General features: G+C 41.8%; 1 protein-coding gene across 1 annotated transcript in view; it reads left to right on the plus strand.

Annotated features, from left to right (window-relative positions):
• The window catches only part of KCNN2 (potassium calcium-activated channel subfamily N member 2), a 148,597-nt gene extending 133,120 nt beyond the window's left edge, over positions 1-15,477 (plus strand). Inside the window, exons 7-9 of the mRNA XM_044263021.1 lie at positions 5,703-5,830; positions 12,008-12,077; positions 14,873-15,477. Of these exons, the coding sequence (XP_044118956.1) occupies positions 5,703-5,830; positions 12,008-12,077; positions 14,873-15,160 (486 nt within the window). The 3' untranslated portion in view covers positions 15,161-15,477. The remainder of the gene's footprint in view (positions 1-5,702; positions 5,831-12,007; positions 12,078-14,872) is intronic.
• The last annotated feature ends 8,051 nt before the right edge of the window (positions 15,478-23,528 follow it).

The raw sequence follows: 23,528 nt of genomic DNA on the forward strand, positions 1-23,528 counted from the left end.
CACAGTGACATGTATACGGTTAAGGGCACAAATGCCGAGCATTTGGTAACACAACTGTCGAGTCACCACATTGTCCATACCCAACTAATGGAACACAGTATGTCAACTACAATTTAAAAAAGAGTTCAAAGATCTGAAAGATTAGGAATAACTTCTGGGACACAACCAAGAGTAAACAAGGACCTAAAAGTCATGCAGAGTTACCAAGAAGAAGGTTCAAGATCCAAGTTCAATGGTGCCACTTATGGCTAGAGAAAATGGCAGCTATCCCCCAAAAACACTGCACAGAAGAAATCTTTTTTCCTGATGGTCACCAAGAATGATTACAGACATTCTGAAATTGGAATAGCCTTGTCAAAAAAGCATGAGTATGAATGTCAAACAGTTGATTATTCCTTCCGGGTAGAAATGTAACTTTCCAAGCCTCCCATTGTGTCTCTAAACCGCATTGAACAATCTCCATGAAAAATTATTTTCCATGCCCAAGTTCCCAGAAGAACAACTGTATATAGAAACTGTTTCTCTGAGGGACAACCTTAGCCACATAAAATACTATGTTTGAAAGTGGAGCTCACCATTCATGGCTCAGTGTATATCGGGGGAGATCGTCCCTCGTAATTCCAAAAGCTTATGTGCCATGCTGTAATTCCAACATGGCAGAGGAGGTCCATGGGCGCAGAATAATCTAATGACTTCAAAATGCAAGCCTAATAGCAATAGCTCGTCCTAGGGCTTAGGAAGACAGGAACCACCATTTTTTAGATTTGCTGTTTATCACCTGACAGAGGCAGCAGGTTTACCACACTCTATCTTTCTGGAAATGTTACTGCTCTTCATTCACGTCTGAACCAAGAAGAAATCTTGGGGTTTGGCCCTCTGCATACTTCCATTTTGGAAGGAAACTTGAAAACAAGCAATTCTGGGAGCCCAGACGTAATTTTCTTAAAGTAGCTAGATGTACCACAGAAGATAATTATACATATTAATGTCCACTGTGGGTGTTTCCAATCCTGTTACGAATTCTCAATAAGATCCATAATAAGAACACCATTATGCAGTTATGTAATTTGGTTTCCTACGTGCCTCTTAGCAAGTGAACAGAAATTCTGGAGGATTCAGTCCATGGAGACTTCACTTTGGGCTTGGTGACATCAGCCCAGGGGCTGAAAACATGGAATGAATGGATCACTCGGCCTTACCCTGTTCCAAAGCCCCAGAATTCACCCAGCCCCATGTACCTGCTCCCAAGGGGAACCAGGCGGCATGTGGTGTGGTGTTCAGGCTTAGAAGTCTTGTCTGTGTTTGTCCCGGGCATTCCAGAGGCATTGCCCACAGCATACAAGGCAACATTTTACCGTAGTTAGGACAATGAGAGGCAGGGATCTCAATCTTGTTTCTTCTGGCAAAGGTTATGCTCTTTCCTCTTAAATTCACGAAGAGGGGGAAGCATTGCCCTGAATTAAGTCTCTGAAGGGAGGGGCAAGACGAAAAAGGACATAAAAAAGGAGATTTCTTAAGAATCATAATAGTGCCAAGCAAAGGAGAACTAGAAACAAAGCACCCTTTAAGACAGTGCTCTAATAACATGTCTCTGTTTGAGCAAAGCAGAGTTTCAGCTCAAAGTCTGTCAGCTTTAAGGGCTTTTGTGATTTAGTACATATTGTTACACTTTGAAATATTATTCACCTTGCTACCTGAGGCTTTAATTTTTTTTTAAATTATTACCGTAAGTCAGCAATAGAACATTTCATATTCTGAACCTTAAGAGACTGTGGACCCTGAGAAACAATCTGGAGGTTTCAAAGGGGAGAAACAATCTGGGGGGAGGGGGATAACAGGACGATGGTATGTAGGAAGGTAGGAGGGCACATGCTATGATGAGTGCTGGGTGTTATCCTTAACTAATGAATCACTGAACACTGAAAAAAAAAAAAAAACACATTTCCTATCCTTTCTACCTATGAAGGAAGGTGGTTTTAAGGCATCTGGGTAAGTACTATTACCTTCAATAGAATTATTGCTTTTAGGGCCTCTGTTTTCTCAAAATACCTGATTATTAATATGTCTGGTAACATGTTTCTGATAAAAGATTTTAACTGGAATTGAGCCTGAGTCAGGCAGAGCCAATGTTCATGTTTTCCTTTTTTTCTGTCCTTATCTTTTGATGTACAGGAAAGAAGTTCTATTTCACAGTGGTGTTGGCCCATATATTGGCACTAGAGTTATGCCAGCTACTGATGGGGCCACATCAATGATCCCCCATAGCAACTATCATGGTATCTAACATGGGATAGAGACTTAATAAATGTGTTGAATTAGTAAATGAAAATTAGGGAAGACGTGGTTAGATCTCAGGTCTCTTCTGTAACCTCTATACCCTTCTTATCCAAAGGGCCCTTTGGTTGGTAAGTATGTATCTGTGGTTCTTGATTAGAAACTTTTATGATGCCAAGTATATACCATGCTATCAGATATTTGTACTAGAGAGACACAAAGATGGGTGCCAAGACCCCTGCCCTCTGAGAGTCTGTAAATGCCCCCAAAGGGCAGGAGGGAAAGCCAGGGTTACGATGGGAGAAGACTATATGGCAGGGTTCTTAACTTCATTAACAAAAGAAACTTGTGCCGTAAATCACCTTCCCTTTCATCTAAACCATCACGAATGCTTAGACCTACTTCTCTTCTCTAGTGGGCTAGCATTGCCCAGTAACAATTCCCCATTGCTCAAACCTGTGGAACACTGAGGTACTTAGTAACCAGTCTTCTCACTGTCCCCCATCCCTTTCAGCCTTAAGGGGTTGGAAAAACCTACTTATCCCAGACACATGCAATCACTAGGCAGAGGGTGCATGGCTCTACTCTTGGATGTTCATCTTGTGGCTGCCATCTTGAAAAATACCAGTTAAATGGGATGGCTTCAGAGTTTTATTCTTGTGTTCCAAAACCTATTTGGAAGTTAGAAAGGGGAACATTTCAGCGTTAATGTATCTGTCTCACAGCTTTTCAGAGCAGCTCTATAGTGTTTCATTTTCAGATGAGGAATCATTTTCATTCTTAGCCTGTCAACCGCAATGAGCGTCCCATGCACACAAATCCTGCCACAGTGATCACAGAAATTGAGGTTCCCTACTCCCGTCAGCTATTCCCCTGTCATCCCAAAGAGAACAACAACAACAACAAAAAATCATTTAAAATACCTCGAGGGCAAGCAGTACACCACCGTTGTAAAGATTTAGGAACTGGAGGAATTTGGCCTTTGCTGTTATGGATGGGAGCCCAAAGCAAAATCCGTTGTTAATGTTCTCCTGCAAACATCCCTATGTTCAACCGCTATGTCACTGTCCCATCTGTTTTTACCAAGTTTTCCAGTTTCCTCCTCTGTGTCTTGAGCTGATAAAATCAAGGAGGGGGCGTCCACCAGGTTTCCTTACCATCTTCCAGTTAGCTAAAGCCGTTCTGACAGCTGAGACTGCCATTCACTGGCCCTTCTGTTTCCCGGTGGGGAATGGCCTATTTTGGTCCCTGTCGGTGATGGCCAGTAACTTGCTACCCCTTTCCCAAGGTCCTCAACCCTTGGCCACTTACGCAGGCTCCTTACGACTGAAACGGACATAAGGACCAGATAGAAGATTCTTCCCAAAGGTGACTCCTACCCCTGTAAAGAAGAGAAATCTGTTTCTGTAAGAACGAAGAGCCCAGAATTGACCTAGAACAACTTTCAACTTCACCGTGGATGGTGGTCATGTTTCTTGGACACACTGCTGGAGCTCAGCACCCAGTATGTCGATGCTGTTTCCACTGATTTCAGAAAGAAGGCTGTCGGCACAGTCTGAGGACAGTCCAGAGGACGAGCGTCACCAACCCAAGTTGCTGCTAAAAGCAGTTCTAAGAAACGAGTCATTCTCTTTTTTTTTTCCAATTTATTTATTTTCAGAAAAACAGTATTCATTATTTTTTCACCACACCCAGTGCTCCATGCAAGCCGTGCCCTCTATAATACCCACCACCTGGTACCCCAACCTCCCCCCCCCCGCCACTTCAAACCCCTCAGACTGTTTTTCAGACGAGTCATTCTCTTAACGTGGGTTCTCGCAATACAGTTTCACTCAGAAAGAACCCTTTACAGCAGCCTGACCGAGATTCACCACCAGCTACCAAACCTGGGGCTTTCTTGGCTAAAAATAGGGGGAAAAAAAAGAAAGAAAAAAATACCACATAGATCCCTGTGATCGTAGTTGTAATGTAATTCTAAGACTTCCTGAATGAAGACTAAGTCCTGAAAAGGACTTTAGTAAGAATTCGCTCTACTTTTCTCATGTAGGGAAGAGAAAATTGAAGTCAGTCATGGGAGGTTTAGCTAGTCTCCTTGATCGGACTTAAGTGAGTCCCAAGAACTTAGAACCATTTCCCAAGTCCAGTTCTCTGCCCTGTCTTCCCCACCACTTCGACTTTCTCACAGAGTCGTCTTCCTCTACCGGTGCCCCTAGAAACATCTTTTATCCATCACTCAGAAGAATTCTATGGATCAACTTTGGGGGGTGGTATTAGTTTCAGAAGTAGAATTTAGTGATCGAACAGTTGCATAGAGCACCCAGTGTTTATGACATTAAGTTCCCTCCTTAAAGCCCATCCCCCAGTTACCCCATCCCTTCAGCCCCCCTCCCCTCCAGCCACCCGCAGTCTCTTTCCTAGAGTTAAGAGTCTCTCCCACATTGCCTCATGGATCAACTTCTTAGAGTAAAGTCATTAATAATTAGCCTAAGTGTAAGCTTTGGGTCTTGGTACTCTGCACTGTGAGCTAGGGAGAGGCCAAACTTGGCCTTGGCTGGGCGTTTATCAAGTTCCAGGAATTGTTGAAAATGCTACTCAAGAAAGCAAGGGCTTGAATATTACCACAAAGAATTCATACCTTCCATTGGCTACACTAGGTCTTGGCAGTGTTACTGAAACACTTACATCCTTTACAAGGATATGTCTTACAAGGATGTGTCTCATCTTATCTGTCTCGTCTTATAAGGATATGTCTCATCCATTGGAAATGCAGCATCCTTAAATTAACCAAACTAAAATCACAGCAGCCTAGGCTCTCGGTCAGCCTACGCTAACAGGCATACAGTTTGCTAAGTCGCCCCCGGAGGGCAGAAGAATTGGACCTCTTGGACAGTGAGCAGCGGAGACATGCCCTTCCTGTCATTTTGCGGTCAAAAACACCAACCAAGCTTTCAAGAGACAAGATTCACCTTGGCTTTCTGGCATTTTGCCTTCCTCCAGGGAAAGGAAGAACATGGGGATAACAATTACAAGACAGGGTAGGGGAAAATCAGCACCTTCCCCCGCCCCACCCCGTGTTGCCAGACAGGTCACAGGCACCTCTTGATTTCTTTAAAAAAAAAAAAAAAAAAAAAAAAAACTTAGTTGAATAAAAAGGTTTCTGAGAGGTAGACTTTAGTCCAGAAAGACATCAGTACTTCCCTAATATTCCATTTTTAAAGGGATTCCCAGACACATACTTTTTAACAGGCACAGATTCAAGATACATCTTTTCTTTTTGTGAGAAACAGTTATTCAACAGAGCTAGAACTTACCATGATCATTCAGATGATGAATATGACCCGCCCTCTCCTGCCCCCGCCCCCAGCCACGTTGCAAAGCATTCTGCTCTGGAATTTATCAACTGTTGTGTTCGTTTGTTTTCTTAACAGGTGAAAAACGCAGCTGCCAATGTACTCAGGGAAACATGGCTAATTTACAAAAATACGAAGCTAGTAAAAAAGATAGATCATGCAAAAGTAAGAAAACATCAACGAAAATTCTTGCAAGCTATTCACCAGTAAGTACCACTTCTCATCTGTTCCTTCCTGCTTGTGTAGTTCTGGGTCGAAATTCTCCTACGCGGTCATTGTTCTCTTGTGAGAAGAGAGAAAAAGAAAACATTATCATGTCTGTGCCCAGAAGACAGGGTCATTAATAAATGGCATTTTAGTAATTCCACGGAGGAAATCCTAAGAAGATTGTCAGTTCTTTTTAGGACTAAAAAAAAAAAAAATCATTCGTTATGGGGAGAATTGTCAATTACTGTATTAATTAAAATGTCTTCTCAGGTTCTCTCTTTAGAAACAATATTTTCAGTTGCAATCATATTTCTTAGTGTAGTTTAATTATTCCTTTAGTTTGCTCTAGGACATTTGTATCTACTGAAAAATCTTGGCAAACGTTTAATATTTTATGACCTACCTGGATTATTATTTTTTTTTTTAACACATGGCCAACATGTTTCTATGAAGATCGTATAGACGGTTGATTTAATACTTGCATTTTAAAATCAGTCTTTACTCAGGACTTGGGGGATTTTCCCTATGCTCCATGTTCATTATAGATGTTACAGTGCCTGGAGACCTATACCCTTTCACTGTTATTCTGACTTTATCCAGACCACCATTGTTCCCATTGTTGAAATTCTTTGCACCATTTTGTTGTAACGCTATAGATAACCATCCTAGACCGTTAAAGGATAAGTGCCTGTGTAGTGAGTTTCAATAATGACTTGAAAGCACCAGTTCTCTCTCCCCCAGGTTGGCAGCATCCTTACCGTAAGTACAATCATGGGGGCATCCATCTTGAGGCCGCACAGCCTTGCTCCTAGCTCCATGCCATTTCTGTGTGGGGAAGAGCAGATGCATCACACGGGTGGGTCCTCATGGAGCCTGCCAAGGGAATCATGGGAAGGTGGGTCACCGTTAGGTGTTCTAATTAGACGGCAAGGTGTGTCCTCGGAGCTGCCTGGGCGCGGTAGACCAGAAAGCTCTGAACCTGGAGTTTTAGTTGTCCGTCCTCAGATAGTACACATGTCATATATTATGCTGAGAGTCTCTGGGGAAATGACTCCGTATTCAAGGGCTACTCTCTCACCTCTCCCTCCCAACTGTGCGTTTGCCCTCATGGCCACTTAGAACGCTTCAATCACATTCTTGTTGCCATCAGCACCAAAGTGACATCATTTCCCCTTTAGCTCTGGGACATCACACGGGGTCCCCAACTATGCTTTTTATCCCATTGTAAGAAAAGGCCAGAATTTTAAGATAATGCTCTGTCCAAAGTATGGGAATGTATAAAAGGGAAACACAGAGGGACCCAGGATCAGATCTGGCTCCCAAGAGGAATCTGCCTGCTGATCACAGCTACCTTTACAACCAAATACTACCCCCCCAGGAGCCTCCACACCTTGATTCCTTAAAGTTTAGATCTAAGAGAGCAAGTCCACTGAGAGACGCTGAGCCTTCACCTCTGAGCCCAGGCCGCCTCCTCAAGGGTCCCCTGGGACCCCTCTCCTGGTCGAGTGACCATTCCTATATCCCCACAAGCATACCACACAGACACCCAATATTCCTCCAGAAGGTACATACCATATATTGTGGAGAAATCAGTCTTGGCACTTTTAGTGTTTCAGTACAAACCTATATTAAAGTATGTTAAAAAAAAAAATACAACAACAACTTAGCTGTGAGGGTGGGAGTGGGCAGTCTGTGGGTCCAGCAACCACACATACCATTTCCTCTGGGATCATATTTTTAAGCCTTTTTGTCAGTGTAATGTACCTATTAAATAGAAAATGAAATGTGATTGGTCTTGGATGCCACTGATAGGTTTTTATATAACAAAACTATTGGAAAAACTGCTTTGATGGTTTCTGTAATAATTTTGTAGCCACGTGTGAACGGTGGGTATATTTTTATCTATCTTTTCACAAAATGCATTCGTGCTGCAATCTCTGGATGGGGCGGTGGGAGCTGGGGCAGCGGGGAGGACAACTTCGGGGTAGTCACCGTAAAGTTTTTTCAACTTTGCTACAGGTTTGAAAGATTTTACAGCATGTCAGAAAAAAATAGTGGGAGAGGCAAAGTTGAAAAACTGTCCCTAAGTAATTGTTAGATTGCTAGAAGGTGCTAGATTGCTCTTAAGGGTTTCGAGGTATAACTTACATGGGTCTTCCAGAATCCCTCTCTGGGATAGAGTACCAGAGGAAGCCATTCCTGATTCTTCTGCTCCTCGCAGACATTTCTCATTCTGTTTCTTCGGTAGTAACAATGTACTTCTAAAGTAGATAAGCTCCTAGCCATGCGATCGGAATTGTTGTATAACTTAGTCTTGGGGTTATCTGATTTCCTTTGAGGCGGGAGGGTACTTATACTTTGTTAAAAAAAAAAAAAAAGTACAACTGAGCATTTATATGGGCTGGGTTTTGGCTAGATTATTCTAATCATGCCTAGTTTCTCATTTTAAGTGAGTGAGTGAAGTCATGCAGGAAAGCACACAGGGCTCGATTCTTCAGGGCAAGGCTTGTATTGCCCACTATCAGACACAGATTTACAAATTCATTGGCTAGAGCTCTGCTGGCCTCTCCCATCCTCTGATTTGTCCTGAGAGCTTTTCTGGAGCTCGTTCTGGACTCCCCTCTTCCCAGCGTCTCTCCCTGACACATGGCCTCCCTAGTGTCCGGTAGATGCCTGCTTTTCCAGGCTCTGTCCTCTTTCCAGTAACAGATCTGTCTTTTGGGATCATCACTTAGTGCCAGGAAGCATTCTGTTCCTGTAGACCTTTGAGCACTTTTTCTGGTATCAGCTTTAACTCTTTTAAAGTGTATCATTCTTCTACCGCAACTACAGACCCAGCAAGCAACACAAACTGGTCTCGGAGCTGAGAAATTCCGTAAACAGAATTTCTCTAATGCTGAGCTTTTGGATTGCCCACCTTTCAGAAAGCCAGGCTTCTGAACAGCCCCAGCTCGGAGGAGATGTACCCCCTCCAAAAACCACCGACAACATTATAATTCCATTATTCATATTAGGCCAAAATGGGTCTTGTAGTTCACTTGGACATCGTCTATCAAAGAGGCCATATGACCTGCTACAGGTTCTTCCTTCTGAACCTTTGTTCTGGGGAAAGCGCTGTGTTTCGGGTGGGGCAGTCTCTCAGTGGGGAAGGACGCTAATGTAATTGGACAGTGTTTTGCTGTGATCACTGTGCCAAAATCCTGCAGAACCTTAACAGGATCTTTCCACCAATGAATCGAGCCCCCTGTGCACAACTGAACACCACACTGTGTTATTCTGTTCCAGAATATTTTACAGTTTCTTTTCTTTTGTTTTGTCTTTTTATTTCAACAAAATGAAAATAGAGCTCGGAAGTAAGTTGTGTGAGCCGCTCCCCTCAACATTTGCAGAATTTTCTACCGGCTGCATGCACCCAAGCAGATCCTTTATTTGTGAATTTCAGTAGTCTGATTGCTGCTATGGAAATGTGATCCAAAATCATGATCTTTTCCTGTGATAAGTGAAGTTCACAAAGAAGAAGTCAACATATGTTCCTTATTCTTCTTTTCGGGGGTGGGGAGGTGGGGAGAAAAAAGTAAAACATACACCTGCATGTTACCTGCCTTTTATCCTGGCAGCTCCAGCTCGAAGTAGGCTTTTTTCTGCCAGTTCTATGGTGCAGGCAGTCTCAGGAGCAGCAAGATGAGAAGACGTAAGTGCAGGGAGCTCAGGGGATTCCACTCAAATAGGGCTGCTTGGTGTCAGCCTTCCAGATTAGCAGAAAAGAAAATGGGCAAAATTCTACTGTCAGAAACGTAATATATATATAATATATATTATTATATATTAAATACAATAATATATATAATATACATAATATAGGAATTTAAGAGAAGCAAATAAGGCTTCGCTCTTTGGAAGACAGAGTACGCACTGAGTGAGGGGACCAGCACTCTGGCCCTTCCGTGGGACCGGCCAAGCTGAGCTTACCAGTTGCTGGAGGCTTCTGATCTGGTTCTGCAAACTCGGGTCATTCACCTGCCGCCTCTCCTATTACTTAAATCTGAAAACAAAGCTCGATGTAAGTCCTTATCACAAAACGGCTAAGAAAACAAAAACAAAACTAAACAAAACCAAAAAACCGTTCCTAGCAAAGAGAGGTAAAGGCAGCATCAGCCAGCAATCGAAACACTGGCATTGAATTCTAGCCACGGACTGTTGTCTGCAGAAAGCTCTCAGCTGAAATCCTGCTCTCTCTTTTTTCAAAAAGGAGAGACTAACAGGTGTTGGGAGATAAAAACAGGATAGGACCAGCCTGAGACATTTTTCCTGTAATAATCAAGAATTGGAAGAGAATTAAAGAGAAGAACTGTCTCTCCATCTGGCTTAGTATTTAAGGTCTTGTTGGCATGTCACTCAGCCATCTAGAACACCTCTGCTGGTATAAATCCAGCATTTCAGAACCACTGTCCTAACCTAACCCAGTCAGGTTGAAGTTCAGACTAGGGCCGGGGAGAATGAGTCCACGCCCAGCCCCTTTGTTCTCTCTAGTACATTTCTGTAGGATGACCCCACACAGGATCCAAGGTTTTTTGGTATTTGTTTTTTGCTTTTGGCAGGGGGGAGGGAAGGGACTTGTTTTTAAAAGACAGACATCAAGAAATGCAATCCTTGTAACTACTTAGAGAAGCCTATCTCAACGATGTGTTACATTTAAATACATATTTGTAAATTTCTTTTACACTTAAACAGACTCTGTCTCTCCAAGAGCCTAGAAAGGAGAACTGAGTTCCAAGCATTCTAATAGAGAAACACAGACTCACCACGACAAGTTACAACCTTAAGCTGTTGTAGATGGTTAAATATCGTGTTCTAGGCAGGTGTCGGCTAAACCCATACTGGCAGAAGGAACTCTATCTTCACGATTGAGCAGATTTGGGGACATATTGGATATCGTAGTTTCAAAACAAAATCACTTCGCATCATGAACATTTGTTGCAAAAATCTCCCTGGCAGTAAAATCTTGCCCTGTGAATTTCTTTAATCCTTTTTTTGTAATTACCTTTCATTTAAATTGGGAAATGACCAAGATGACTCTCTCCAACATCAACACTATACTTTGCAAACAACCTGTCATCAAGGCAATAAGGTTAGCATGGAATTTTTTTTTTTTTTTTTTTAACTAAGGAGCCGAGAGAAACTTGCGCTCCTTTCCTGGAGTGTGGCTCTGAATCATTGGCTTAAAGAACAATAAACCACTTTTCTCTTGTTGGAAAATCTTAATTTCTTGGTACAGAGTAAGCAATGAATAATTTTTTTTGAAATCTTATAGTAAACGAGTTAAGGAATAATTGTAAGAGCTGTCATTCAGAAAGATTTTTTTAAGTGGTTTTTTGACTGTCAATCATATATACGCAATGATATTTCAAAGTATCTAAAAGTAACTTTACAAGTAGCAGTCCCATCTGTCAGACATTTTAATTGTCCGCTGACTTTTATCGAAAAGGAAAAAAATTAAGGGAAATTCTCCCGAGGAAATGGTCTGGCTTCCCTTCAAATTCATGGCAGTTTAAGATAAAAGTCAAGCAAAATACAAGGAAGAATAAGAGAATTATGTGTTTTGAGTTATCTTGCTGCTGGTTGAACAAAAGCTTTATTTTTGCCAATAAGAATCTCACTTATCACTGTGTTTCATCAGGTTCAAATACCTAACCCAATCCATCTCCAACTGAACAGGGCTATGCCCCGTATCTAGTCATGTAGGCATAGGAAGGTACTCACTGCTCCAACATCGATGAAATTCCCGTCGCTTTGCCTATTTCTTCCTATGTCTATTTGAAACGATACTGGGATTGAAAGGAATGTTTTGGCTTTTCTCATATGGTTAAATCCTTATGAGCCTTTCTCCGTTCAACTTTTAACTCCCTGGTAAATAGTTGTCCTAAGGACACCTCATCTCTTACTCTCTCTCTCTCTCTCGCTCTCTCTCTCTCTCTCTCTCCTTTCCTTTTTTGCGGTGTTGGGGAAGCATGCTTCTCATTATACCAGATACATAACCAGTTTGGACTTGACCCCAAATATTCAAGGCATTATCCATGCAGTTCTTTGCTCTTGTCGATTTTATGCATGCTCTTTGGAAGGCATAGGAGAGCAATAGAAAGGAAGGAGCCCTTCTGACTTCAGATTCTGTCTTTTAGATTAAGAAGTGTGAAAATGGAGCAGAGGAAATTGAATGACCAAGCCAATACTTTGGTGGACCTGGCCAAGGTAAGCTTGGGGTCCCAGCCCTCATGATGAGGTCTGTCGGAACAAAGTTCTGCACAGTCACTGCTCGTGCTTTGGGAGGAGGACTCCCCAAACTTGTTAAATGTGTCAGCCCAACAAACCACCCTAAACATGGTGACCCACCTCAATAGAATTTTCCTAAAATTCTTCCTTCATATGCTTTCCCTACATAAATTATTCAGACCCCATTCCAGAAGCCTTCCTACTTACAGGGGCTTGAAAATACAGTAAGAAATATAATTGGAATATGAGACAAGACCGTTGGGTTTCGTATTTGTCATTCCGTTTCATCCCTTTGAGAGCAGAACTACATGCTGAGTTTGACCATGATGTTCAGGGATACATAGGACTCATCAGTAAAATTATTCCTTTTATTTTAATCCCACTCAGAAGACCGTGATGTTGAAATGTAAAAAATATATATATACACACACAAGAAATTACATCATAATGTGAAAATCATCTTTCCAAAAAAAGGGGAATCAGTTTAAAATGTAGGATTCTTTTCTCATTATTTAGAAAATCATCATGCTTTTAAAAAAGTACATTAATGGTCCCTTGATTCTTCTGTCACTCTCACAAGATTTATCTGGTTGATTTTTGGTTGTTCCTCTCAAGTTAGTCCAAATGTAAGTATTTGCCGACAATAACAACCTTCCATTTTCCTGAGCTGATTCCAAAGGAGCCGTTACGTGGAAGTTCTCAACCTTTTAACAAGAATGCTTTTAAAGGAGCAACTGTCTCTAGGGACATCTGGGTGGCTCAGTTGGTTAAGCATCAGACTGTTGAGTCCAGCTCAGGTCATGATCTCAGGGTCATGAGATCAAGCCCTGCATTAAGCTTTATTCTCAGTGGGGAGTCTGCTTGAGATTCTCTCTGTCCCTCTTCCCCTCCCCATGCATGCTCTCTCTCTCTCTCTCTCTCTCTCAAAATAAATCTTAAAAAAAATAAAGGGGCAACTCTCAGTCAAACCCGTACATCCTGTTCTCTTTTAGAAAGCCTCGGTATCACTAGGAAAATTACATCTATTTGTCCTAACCTCATGAGATAACACAACTAAGTTATATTTGCATTAATGTATATCGATAACACATACTATAGAAATATGTAAAAGTTGACTCTTTGAGACCAAGAGATAGAAGATAAGCGAAGTATTCAATGACTTACCCCTGGGGGAGGATATATCATGCACTGAAGGTGGGGAGCACACATGAGACTCAAAAATGTTCTCAATTTACACACACAGCTCTCAGGTGGACATGTCTTGAGCAAAGATGGGGCAGACCCTTACAACACTCCAAGGCCAAATGATAAAAGAAACTGGGTAAATAAAACAGACCACTTAGAAATAATATAACCTATAATATTTTACTATATATAATTTAATATTATGAATCTGTACTTTATAATGTCACTTACTGTCACTTCAGGAGTCTAGAAGGCGAGATGCTCATAGATCTATACTCTGCTATAGATTTCAAATTATTTCTTGAGTACCATGTTTCTTATCATGACTACAGATCTCCTGTGCCATAAGGGTTCAGTATTTTCTGAATTGCTCCCATAGCCTCAACAACACTATGTTGAAAAGATTAAGTTAATGTGCTCTGTCTCCATGACCAAACTCAAACCAGATGCCTGTGTCCTGAATAGTACTCCCTTACTTGGTCAGTTCATTTATCATCATTAAGGGGTTATTAAGCAAGTAAGAGCACATTTAATAGAGGGAAATGAGAGAGAGGAATGGACAGCTTTAACAAAGGGCTTGAAACATGGGAAAAGCAGCAATGGACTGAGATTCACGTGCCCATGCTTCCCTTCTTCTGGTCTCTCAGTTCCCGTCGGAAACATAACTGGGAGTCCAATTTACGAATAGCCTCTCGTCAAGACAATCCATTTCAAGATACATTTTCCTCTTTCAAACCATTCAGCTCTAAAAAACCTGTAGCCAACAGGGTAGACTGGTCACGTAATCACTCCCAATTTTTCACCTCTCAAAAGGCTACTTGACCCAATGAAGAGCCTATAATTTGAAACCTAGGACCACACAAGATCTTTCAGATTTTTTTCTTGCTTTAAGTTATAAATTACTTGGCCAAATTAGTTTCTCCTAAACTTCCTTCCTATCCCACCTTTACAATTTTTGCTACATCCAGTACCCGCGATATACTCTTACGTATTCTTTCAGTGTGCTTCATTTAAAAAATTACGCTTGCCCTGTTAAATATTACATGTTGCAAAACGAAGGTGATGTGCTAACTTTTGGAGCTGCTACTAAGAGATCCATGTAAATATTAAATCACAACTTTGTCTCTGCACCACCAAAAATCATGGGGCATACCACCCATGAACCTGTATGACATTTTCTGCAACTGAATCAGATTAAGGCCTAAGAGCTTATATATTTTTAGGAGGGGGAGGGTCAGTGGGAGAGAGAGAGAATCTTAAGCAGGCTCCACATCCAGTGTGGAGCCCAAGGTGGGGCTCGATCTCAAAACCCTGAGATCACAAACGGAGCCAAAACCAAGAGATGGAGGCTCAACTGAGCACCCCTAGGGGCCCCAAAGATCTTACATTTCTAAATCCTGGCATTGAACCGACGTACTGAATCTGCTTTGAAAAGTCAAGTGTTCCGTGACCCGATGCCCCTATTTCTTTGTATGCCGCCAAAAGGAAGCCAACCCTCAGACTTGCAGAGTTCAGAGCTTGTTTCCAGGGCAAGTGTCCGGAAACACAAATTCGTGGTTTCGCTATCCGTCTCCTGTCCTCTTTTGCAGACCCAGAACATCATGTATGACATGATTTCCGACCTAAATGAACGGAGCGAAGATTTTGAGAAGAGGATCGTTACCGTGGAGACCAAGCTAGAGACTCTGATTGGGAGCATCCACGCCCTCCCTGGGCTCATCAGCCAGACCATCAGGCAACAGCAGAGAGATTTCATCGAGGCTCAGATGGAGAGCTACGACAAGCACGTCACCTACAACGCTGAGCGGTCCCGGTCCTCGTCCAGGAGACGGCGGTCCTCCTCCACAGCGCCACCAACTTCATCAGAGAGTAGCTAGAAGAGAATAAGTTAACCACAAAATAAGACTTTTTGCCATCATATGGTCAATATTTTAGCTTTTATTGTAAAGCCCCTATGGTTCTAATCAGTGTTATCCGGGTTCTGATGTCAGAATCCTGGGAACCTGACACTAAGTTTTAGGCCAAAATGAGTGAAAACTCTTTTTCTTTTCCTTTCAGATGCACAAGGAATGCACCTATTATTGCTCTATAGATTGTTCCTCCTGTAATTTCACTAACTTTTTATTCATGCACTTCAAACAAACTTTACTACTACATTATATGATATATAATAAAAAAAAAGTTAATTTCTGCACATACTTGTTTGGTCACTTGACACTCTTAAAGGTTCACTTCTCCCATGGTTTTCAAGCTAAAATGACTGGTTATCATCGGATACACATTGATAACGTTCATTACCCAGAGTCTGGCTGGTTGGAAGAAGACTTTCAATCCCTCCGTACTCCATTCACTAAGCTTTTCCCCCGTTAGGTAATGTTACAGTCACATTCATTTGACGCAGCCAGCTTGCTACTACGGTGTCTAGTTTCTGACAGAGCGAGATCACAAGCAGGCAGAGAGGCAGGCAGAGAGAGAGGAGGAAGCAGGCTCCCTGCTGAGCAGAGAGCCCGACGTGGGCCTCGATCCCAGGACCCTGAGATCATGACCTGAGCCGAAGGCAGCGGCTTAACCCACTGAGCCACCCAGGCGCCCTACGGTGTCTAGTTTCTAATTGCATCTGTTTCCAAATTATCTAGAAGGTGGAGCTGTTACATCAAAGCATCTATATACAGGGGTGCACAGATGCTTTCTAGAATTATTTTATTCCCAGTTTACCAGGAAATGTATTTAAAGAAAGCATCAGGGTACACGGCTGTCTGTGAACTAATATTGAAGACTTTTTGGTCTAAACTAGTTATTTTGTCTTCACCTTTGGGTTCGTTTATTATGGGAGGCCCACAATGTGCTGGGTTTGGATTCCATTTATACTCACATATGCATCTGTTCGCATAGTCCCTCACGTTGTAGTGGACATAAACGAGCCTAACTCAACATGTCCTTTATCATTTGGCAAGGTGGAGCTCTTGGTCAAGGCAAGACCACCCTCTTGGTTTCTACTTGTGTATTTGGTACAAGGAAGTAAATGGCACCTAGTCAATTTCATGAGTTCTATCACATTTGTTTCATGGACGGTTAAGGTCGGTTGCAGTTAAAGGGAGCAGGGTGGTTAACTGTGGCCAGCCAGCACATCTCTTTCTAAATTTACTGTAAGAATTGACTGGGTTTGGAGAACCGTCTTGGAGGGGGTAGAAGTGTGAACCCTCCTCACCTGCTGATGGCCTCCAGAGCCTACAGGAAGAGCTCATCTGTAGTAGCACAGGGAACACATCACAAAAGTTAGGCACGATTTGGACAGCTCTCCAACCAGCCTGTTTGGATGGACCTAAACCTACAATATACTCCTTCATTTTCAGAGAAATCTGCTTTTACCCTCTTCCCCTTCATTTTACACCATACCCTTCACTGTCTACGTTACCATGCAGTAGGATGCTAGCCTATCAAGGATCTTTCTTTTCCAACAACTGGAGTGACCAATCTCATCACTTTGCATGACTCAATGAATAAAATCACTTTCAAAACTCTTCTCTATAACTGATGCAAAGATCAGACATTCCCATTCAAGATCAAGGATATAAAAGGATGATTTCTATAGATTGCATGAGAATTGCTTACAACTTATTACTTGTCCAAAGTGGCTGAAAAGAAAAGCCATTTGCACATCATATGTGTGTCTGTGTAGGATGAGGATGAGGCCTAGGTGGTCTTTTAAGAAAAACTTTTAACACGATTCTGGGAACATACTGCTGAGTTAAATGAACTTCAAAATCCTACCTTCATAGGGACGTCTGTTCCATGGGATGCAATTAAATTGTTCTTCTATGTATTCTGGGTTATACACAAGAAGAGATCCAGTATTTGGTATAAACACTAGACATAAGAAAGAGAGAAATTCTGAAAAGATGATAGATTTGTTCTGGCCATTGATACCCTTAATTCTTAGGTGTTCTACCTCTCTGGTGACTAAAAAGCAAAATAGCAGATAATTAAGTTTAATGATCTTTGGATTGATTGGTTAGCACCACCATCCCAGAATATGCTGCAAGGCTAGGGAAAAAATAATACATAGCTGAAGCACAGAGAAGAGAAATTAGATTTTCAATTTCATTACCTTGTTTAACCTCCTCTTCCTGATTCAATGCAGCTCCTGTAAGCTGGTGTTCACCAGTCCCCAGCTTCGATCTGTCTTTTCCTGCTTCTTTATGCAAAGTCCACAAAGACTGGTAATGATCTGACAAAAGCCTATGACCCTTTGTTTCTGTATTTTAGAAAATACCAAATAACCACAGCTTGAAAGAGGAAAAGAAGACCCAGCAGTTGGGTTGACATTATGGTCAACGAGTTGTTAAATGAAGCCTACTTCCCTGCAGCATGACCACGGTCTCCTCCCACATGGCTTTCAGCAGAAGGCAGGATCCCCTGGGGGGTCCTCAGAACACTATTCCTGTGGGGGATCTAGGCTTTGCTCTAATTTGCATTTATCAAAATGTCTAATGATAACTGAGTGTGTTGTTACACCTGCCAGCCTACCACACCTGGGCCTCCTTGTTTCTGGATAGCCAGGATGCTAACATAGGGCTACCACAAATCATATTGAATGACAACAGCTTCCCTTCTCCTACTTAAGCACAGCATCACAAGTTGGCCACAACAAAGATCCCATACGCATCGAGAAAAGAGGATGAACCAAGTTGAACAGGTAATAGATCTTGGAAATTGGTATTTGCGTTCTCCCCAATTGCTCCTCCCTTGGTAACTTTTCCAAGAGCCTCTTCTCATCGAAGCATCTGCGGTAAGCTGATAATGATATTCCAAATGAGGGTCTTGTGTTCCGAAAGAGAGGATGGGAATTGGGAAGGGGGGGGACCTGTAGGTTAGTTTTAATACAAATCTCAAGGAGTGGATTAAAATTCTACAGCCCTACTATTCTGCAACTTTGCCTGGTCTTTGACAAGTGGAATAACGAAGCAGAAAGAGCATGAGGTTCAAAGAACAGGGTTCAACACCAACTCCTGGCACTTGTTAGCTCAACACACTTGAACGGCCTGAATCCTACTGAACCTCTTCATTCTTGGCCACAAAACGAGGGTCCGAGGAGAGAGCAGAGGGCCTTTACGAAGCCTGGCATCTATTTTTCCACACGATGGTAGACATTTTCTATCACCATTTCCAGGGTAAGGCAAAAAAATGCCCACACACTCAATACCTGCCTGTCTTACCACTTCTAACACCTGGCAGTAGACTTTACAAATTCTCCCCCTTGCTTAATTTTTTTTTAATTTTATTTATTTGACAGAGAGAGATACAGCAAGAGAGGGAACACAAGCAGAGGGAGTGGGAAAGGGAGAAGCAGGTTTCCCACTGAGCAGAGAGCCTGATGCGGGGCTCGATCCCAGGACCCTGGGATCATGACCTGAGCCAAAGGCAGACGATTAATGACTGAGCCACCCAGGCACCCCTGCTTAATTCATTCTTAAATGAAGTTCCCAGACTCTGCATTTGTGGATCATTTCCTGATCCTGTGATTGTTTTGTGTGTAATGGGATCTAGACTATTGATAGGTACACATTCTCTGTCCTTGTGATTCTGGCCCACCCTTTCCTCCTCTTGCCATCCCACAAAATCTGTTAGTAGGCATGATCCAGAAGGGTGCCTGTGCCCCATGCTGGTGATTTGGGATACATGATGGGGGCTGAGCTAGTACAGTCGCCCAAGAACCAGACCAAAGGGCTCAATTGCTTTGCCAAACACATCCCTGTCATTGGTGAGCTTCCATGTATTTCTCCCCCTCTGTAACACACACAGAGATACAGTTTATGTGTTCTAATGTGAACGGTCAAGCCGGTCCACTAAGAAAATACTATCTAACTGGCTGTTTGACAAATGAATCCCAGTAGATGGGGTGAGGCTGGGAGCCGGGCAACAAAGGGTAGGATACCAGCAACTTCTTCATCTCACTGACACTTTGGCCAGAGTCTGTGATGGGTATGCTCCTTTTCAATTTCTTAGGGAAGGAAAAAAAAAAAAAAAAAGCCCATCAATCATGCTTTCTAGTACTTGTCTGAAATATGTCTCGAGTCAGTGAACCCAGAAATAGAAAATATAGATTAGAACTTTGCAGATATTTCCCATTTCAAATTTTTAGAAATGTTTTGAATTCTCTGCCCCACTCCTTCCCACTCCCTGCCCCCACCCCCTGACGTGGCTTTTTCTCTACTTTCGGGGTTTCTTCTTTTTCTTCTGCTCCAGTCTTCATGGTCCCCACATGGCAGGGTTGGGGAGGGGTTTACAAAAGTAATTAGGAATTCCTGGGGCTGCTTAATCCTGGCTGTATTAGGTGTTCTCCATCGGAGGAGCTGGCTCAGCTTTAGGTCCTTCCGAAGGGGAGTGTGAGCTAGACAGTACTCAGCAGACTATGGCTAAGCAGAAGGCTGAATAGGATTCTCTCTCTCTCTCTCTCCAGGCTTCCTACTTTGTTAATAACTTGACTCCTCCACTCCTCGCTAGGAAAGTGGCTCTTGTCTCTCTCCACAGCTCAATGACTTAATCGTCAATTTCCCCGGGGTCTCCGACCCCTCAGAAAATCTGTAAAGAAGACATTTTGTTTAAAAAAAAAGAAGAAAAAGAAAGGGGAACCCTCCTACACTGTTGGTGGGAATGCAAGCTGGTGCAACCACTCTGGAAAACAGCATGGAGGTTCCTCAAAATGTTGAAAATAGAACTGCCCTATGACCCAGCAATTGCACTACTGCGTATTTACCCTAAAGATACAAACGTAGTGATCCAAAGGGGCACGTGCACCCGAATGTTTATAGCAGCAATGTCCACAATAGCCAAACTATGGAAAGAACCTAGATGTCCATCAACAGATGAATGGATCAAGAAGAAGTGGTATATATACACAATGGAATACTATGCAGCCATCAAAAGAAAGGAAATCTTGCCATTTGCGACAACATGGATGGAACTAGAGCGTATCATGCTTAGCGAAATAAGTCAAGCGGAGAAAGACAACTATCATATGATCTCCCTGATATGAGGAAGTGGTGATGCTACATGGGGGCTTAAGTGGGTAGGAGAAGAATAAATGAAACAAGATGGGATTGGGAGGGAGACAAACCATAAGTGACTCTTAATCTCACAAAACAAACTGAGGGTTACTGGGGGGAGGGGGGTTGGGAGAAGGGTGGGGTTATGGACATTGGGGAGGGTATGTGCTTTGGTGAGTGCTGTGAAGTGTGTAAACCTGGTGATTCACAGACCTGTACCCCTGGGGATAAAAATATATATGTTTATAAAAAATTAAAAAAAATTTAAAAAAAGAAGAAAAAGATATTTCTTGTTAACTCAACCCTTTTACTTCACGTATCTCGTGGCAGCAAAAACCTAGTGCCCTCCCCTATGGTAAAGGAATGGAAATATTTCAGGGGCTCCTGGCTCACTCCGCCAATAGGGCAGGTGACTTGATCTCAGGATCATGAGTTCAAGCCCCATGATGGGTGTAGAGATTAGTTAACAGTAAAAAAAAAAAAAAAAAAAAAAAAAAAAAAAGAAGGGAAATGTTTGAACTCATTTATTTTTTCCTCCCCCAGGGGCTTCTGTTGCCTGGTAGGATTTATTGATTTATTTTTATTTCAATTAGTTTAGCTCAAAGGAAAAATATGCATGCGCAAGGACTGTTTTGTGGGTATGAGTGACAAGGGACGCACACAGGTGACAGAACAGAACCCAGTGTGGCCACCTACACTCTGAGGCAATACCACCTATTAGCTCCACTGAGGCTGAATCAGGGAACGAAGGATGACACCTGACATGCTGGGGAGACAGCGGCCACCCGCCCTGCTCAGATGGTGGATGAGGGATGATTTGAGACACTTAAATAAAGATATCTATATCTTCGCAGTACAGGAAGAATCAAAATTGCTTTAGTAAGAAGACATTTGGTATAATGTACAACAAAAATCTAACACCTTCTGGTCATAACATTCTAAATCTACATTATTCTAAAAGACCAGAATTTTCGCTGCGCCACCTACCATCCCTTCAGGGGGGCTAGAATAGATCTGTGCCTGTTTCTCCGATTTTTACACATGCAATGTGATTATGCAAAATTCCGAATCCCAGATGAGCCTGTTGTCTATCTCCTTTATTCCCACTTTTGTTTTGCTTATAAATGGGATTGTCAGGTTGGACATTCTTATTTCCGTGGGACTTGGGAACACAAATCCAAAATTAACCATTGTATTGGGTAAAATCACAGTGCCTGGGAGAGGAAACTAACAGGGAATGGATAAAAGGCGTTCAGCGAGCCAGTATTTTTTATTTTTGAGTTGGGGAGGGGAAAGAATGTAACAGGATGGCAAAAGGGCACTTGTTGCTGATTTCTTTAAAAAAACTTAGTTTTTTACTATTTTTATATGTTTTAAAATATGTTTGGGGAATTTGAGGATTATACTTCACTTGAGAGAGAGCACTGGTAACAGAGGGGTTAGTGCTCTTCAAACAGAATGCAGTGGCGGATGGACAAATGTTTTCTAGTGATGGGAAAACAGCTCTGGTATGGAATCCTTCATATCTTCATGGGATTCCTGCTCCCTCTCCTTTCTAGAAATGGTCAGGTTAAGAGGACATTTCTTCTGCATCCATAATGAAGCAGATCTGGAAACTTAGGAAAAAGCCAAATATTGCTTATTTAAAAAGCAGTCCTTTTAGTAATAAAAAAAAATTTAAAGATTACATTTTTAGAGGAAAACCCCTTTACAAAGGTAGTTGATGAAAAGCTGTTTATAGAAAGGAGAGGAATCGAGGAAGTGATGTGTTTTCATTCTTGACTTTGATAATTAAAAAGCTAGAAATTAAAATGATGTCAGAGAAACAAACAAAAGCCCAGTAAGAAAGCAGGAAAAGTGAAAAAGCATAAAGGGAGGAACCCAAAGTGAGCTGAAACCAAGCAGCCTGGCAGTAAGTAACCAGGGATGAATTTACACTCTTAAAAAATAGAAAATTGAAGACGGAGTTAAAAACAAGTGCTTTTTCCAAAAGGCACATAAAAGAAAATGGTGGGAGAAGTTAAAGCCTAAATTACAAGGAGGGTTTAGACTAGTGTCAATAAATAAAAAACAGTGGTGGCAATATTCATGTCAGATTAATGGAATTCAAAAGAAACAGTACAAAATCACAAAAGGATAGCCCCTGCGTTAGTGTCTTTTCATACTGACAGGAATGTGGACATGAAATCGCATGCACTAAATAGCAAAGCATATAAAGCAAAACGATCACAAAACAAAAGAAAAACATTATGGGAGAGCTTAAGACTTCTTTTTAGCCTGGAGAGTTAAAGAAACACAAAAATTCACAGTTGTGGTTTTAGCAAACTGCTGCAGCCACTCTGGAAAACAGTATGAATCTCCTCAAAAAGATAAAAATAGAGCTACCCTATGACCCAGCCATTACCCAAAGGATACAAAAATATTAATTTGAAGGGATATGTGCATCCCAGTGTGTATATCAGCATTATCAACAATAGTCAAATTATGGAAAGAGCCCAGATGTCCAATGACTGATGAATGGATAAAGAAAATGTGGTGTGTGTGTGTGTGTGTGTGTGTATCCAATGACTGATGAATGGATAAAGAAAATGTGGGGTGTGTGTGTGTGTGTGTGTATATATATATATATATATATATATATATATATATATACATACAATGGAATATTATGCATCCATCAAAAAGAACGAAATCTTGCCCTTTGCAACAATGCGGATGGAGCTTGAGTGTATTATGTTAACAAAATAAGTCAGAGAAAGACAAATAGCCTATGATTTCACTCATATGTGGAATTTAAGAAACAAAATAAATGGCCCTGGCGGGGGGGAGAGAGAATGAGAGGCAAGTCAAGAAACAGACTCTTACCTATAAAGAGCAAACTGATGGTTATGGGTAGGGAGGTGGGGAAGAGATGGGTAAAATGGGTCATGGACATTAAGGAGGGCATTTGATGTGATGAAAAGTAGGTGTTATATGTAAGTGTTGAATCACCAAATTCTACACCTGAAACTAATATTACACTGTACGTTTCATTAACTGACAGCAATTTAAATAAAAACTTGTAAGAAAAAAAGAGTCATGGTTTTGCAGGAAAAATAAATATTATCAGAAGAGGCCCAAGAACTAGTAGAAACAGGATAGATGTACACTTTGATAAGTGACCTGGGGTAAATGGCTAGGCATTTTTAAAAAGCTAGTA

This window comes from Neovison vison, chromosome 1 (genome assembly GCF_020171115.1).
Source record: "Neovison vison isolate M4711 chromosome 1, ASM_NN_V1, whole genome shotgun sequence".
In the NCBI taxonomy this organism is placed as follows: domain Eukaryota; kingdom Metazoa; phylum Chordata; class Mammalia; order Carnivora; family Mustelidae; genus Neogale; species Neogale vison.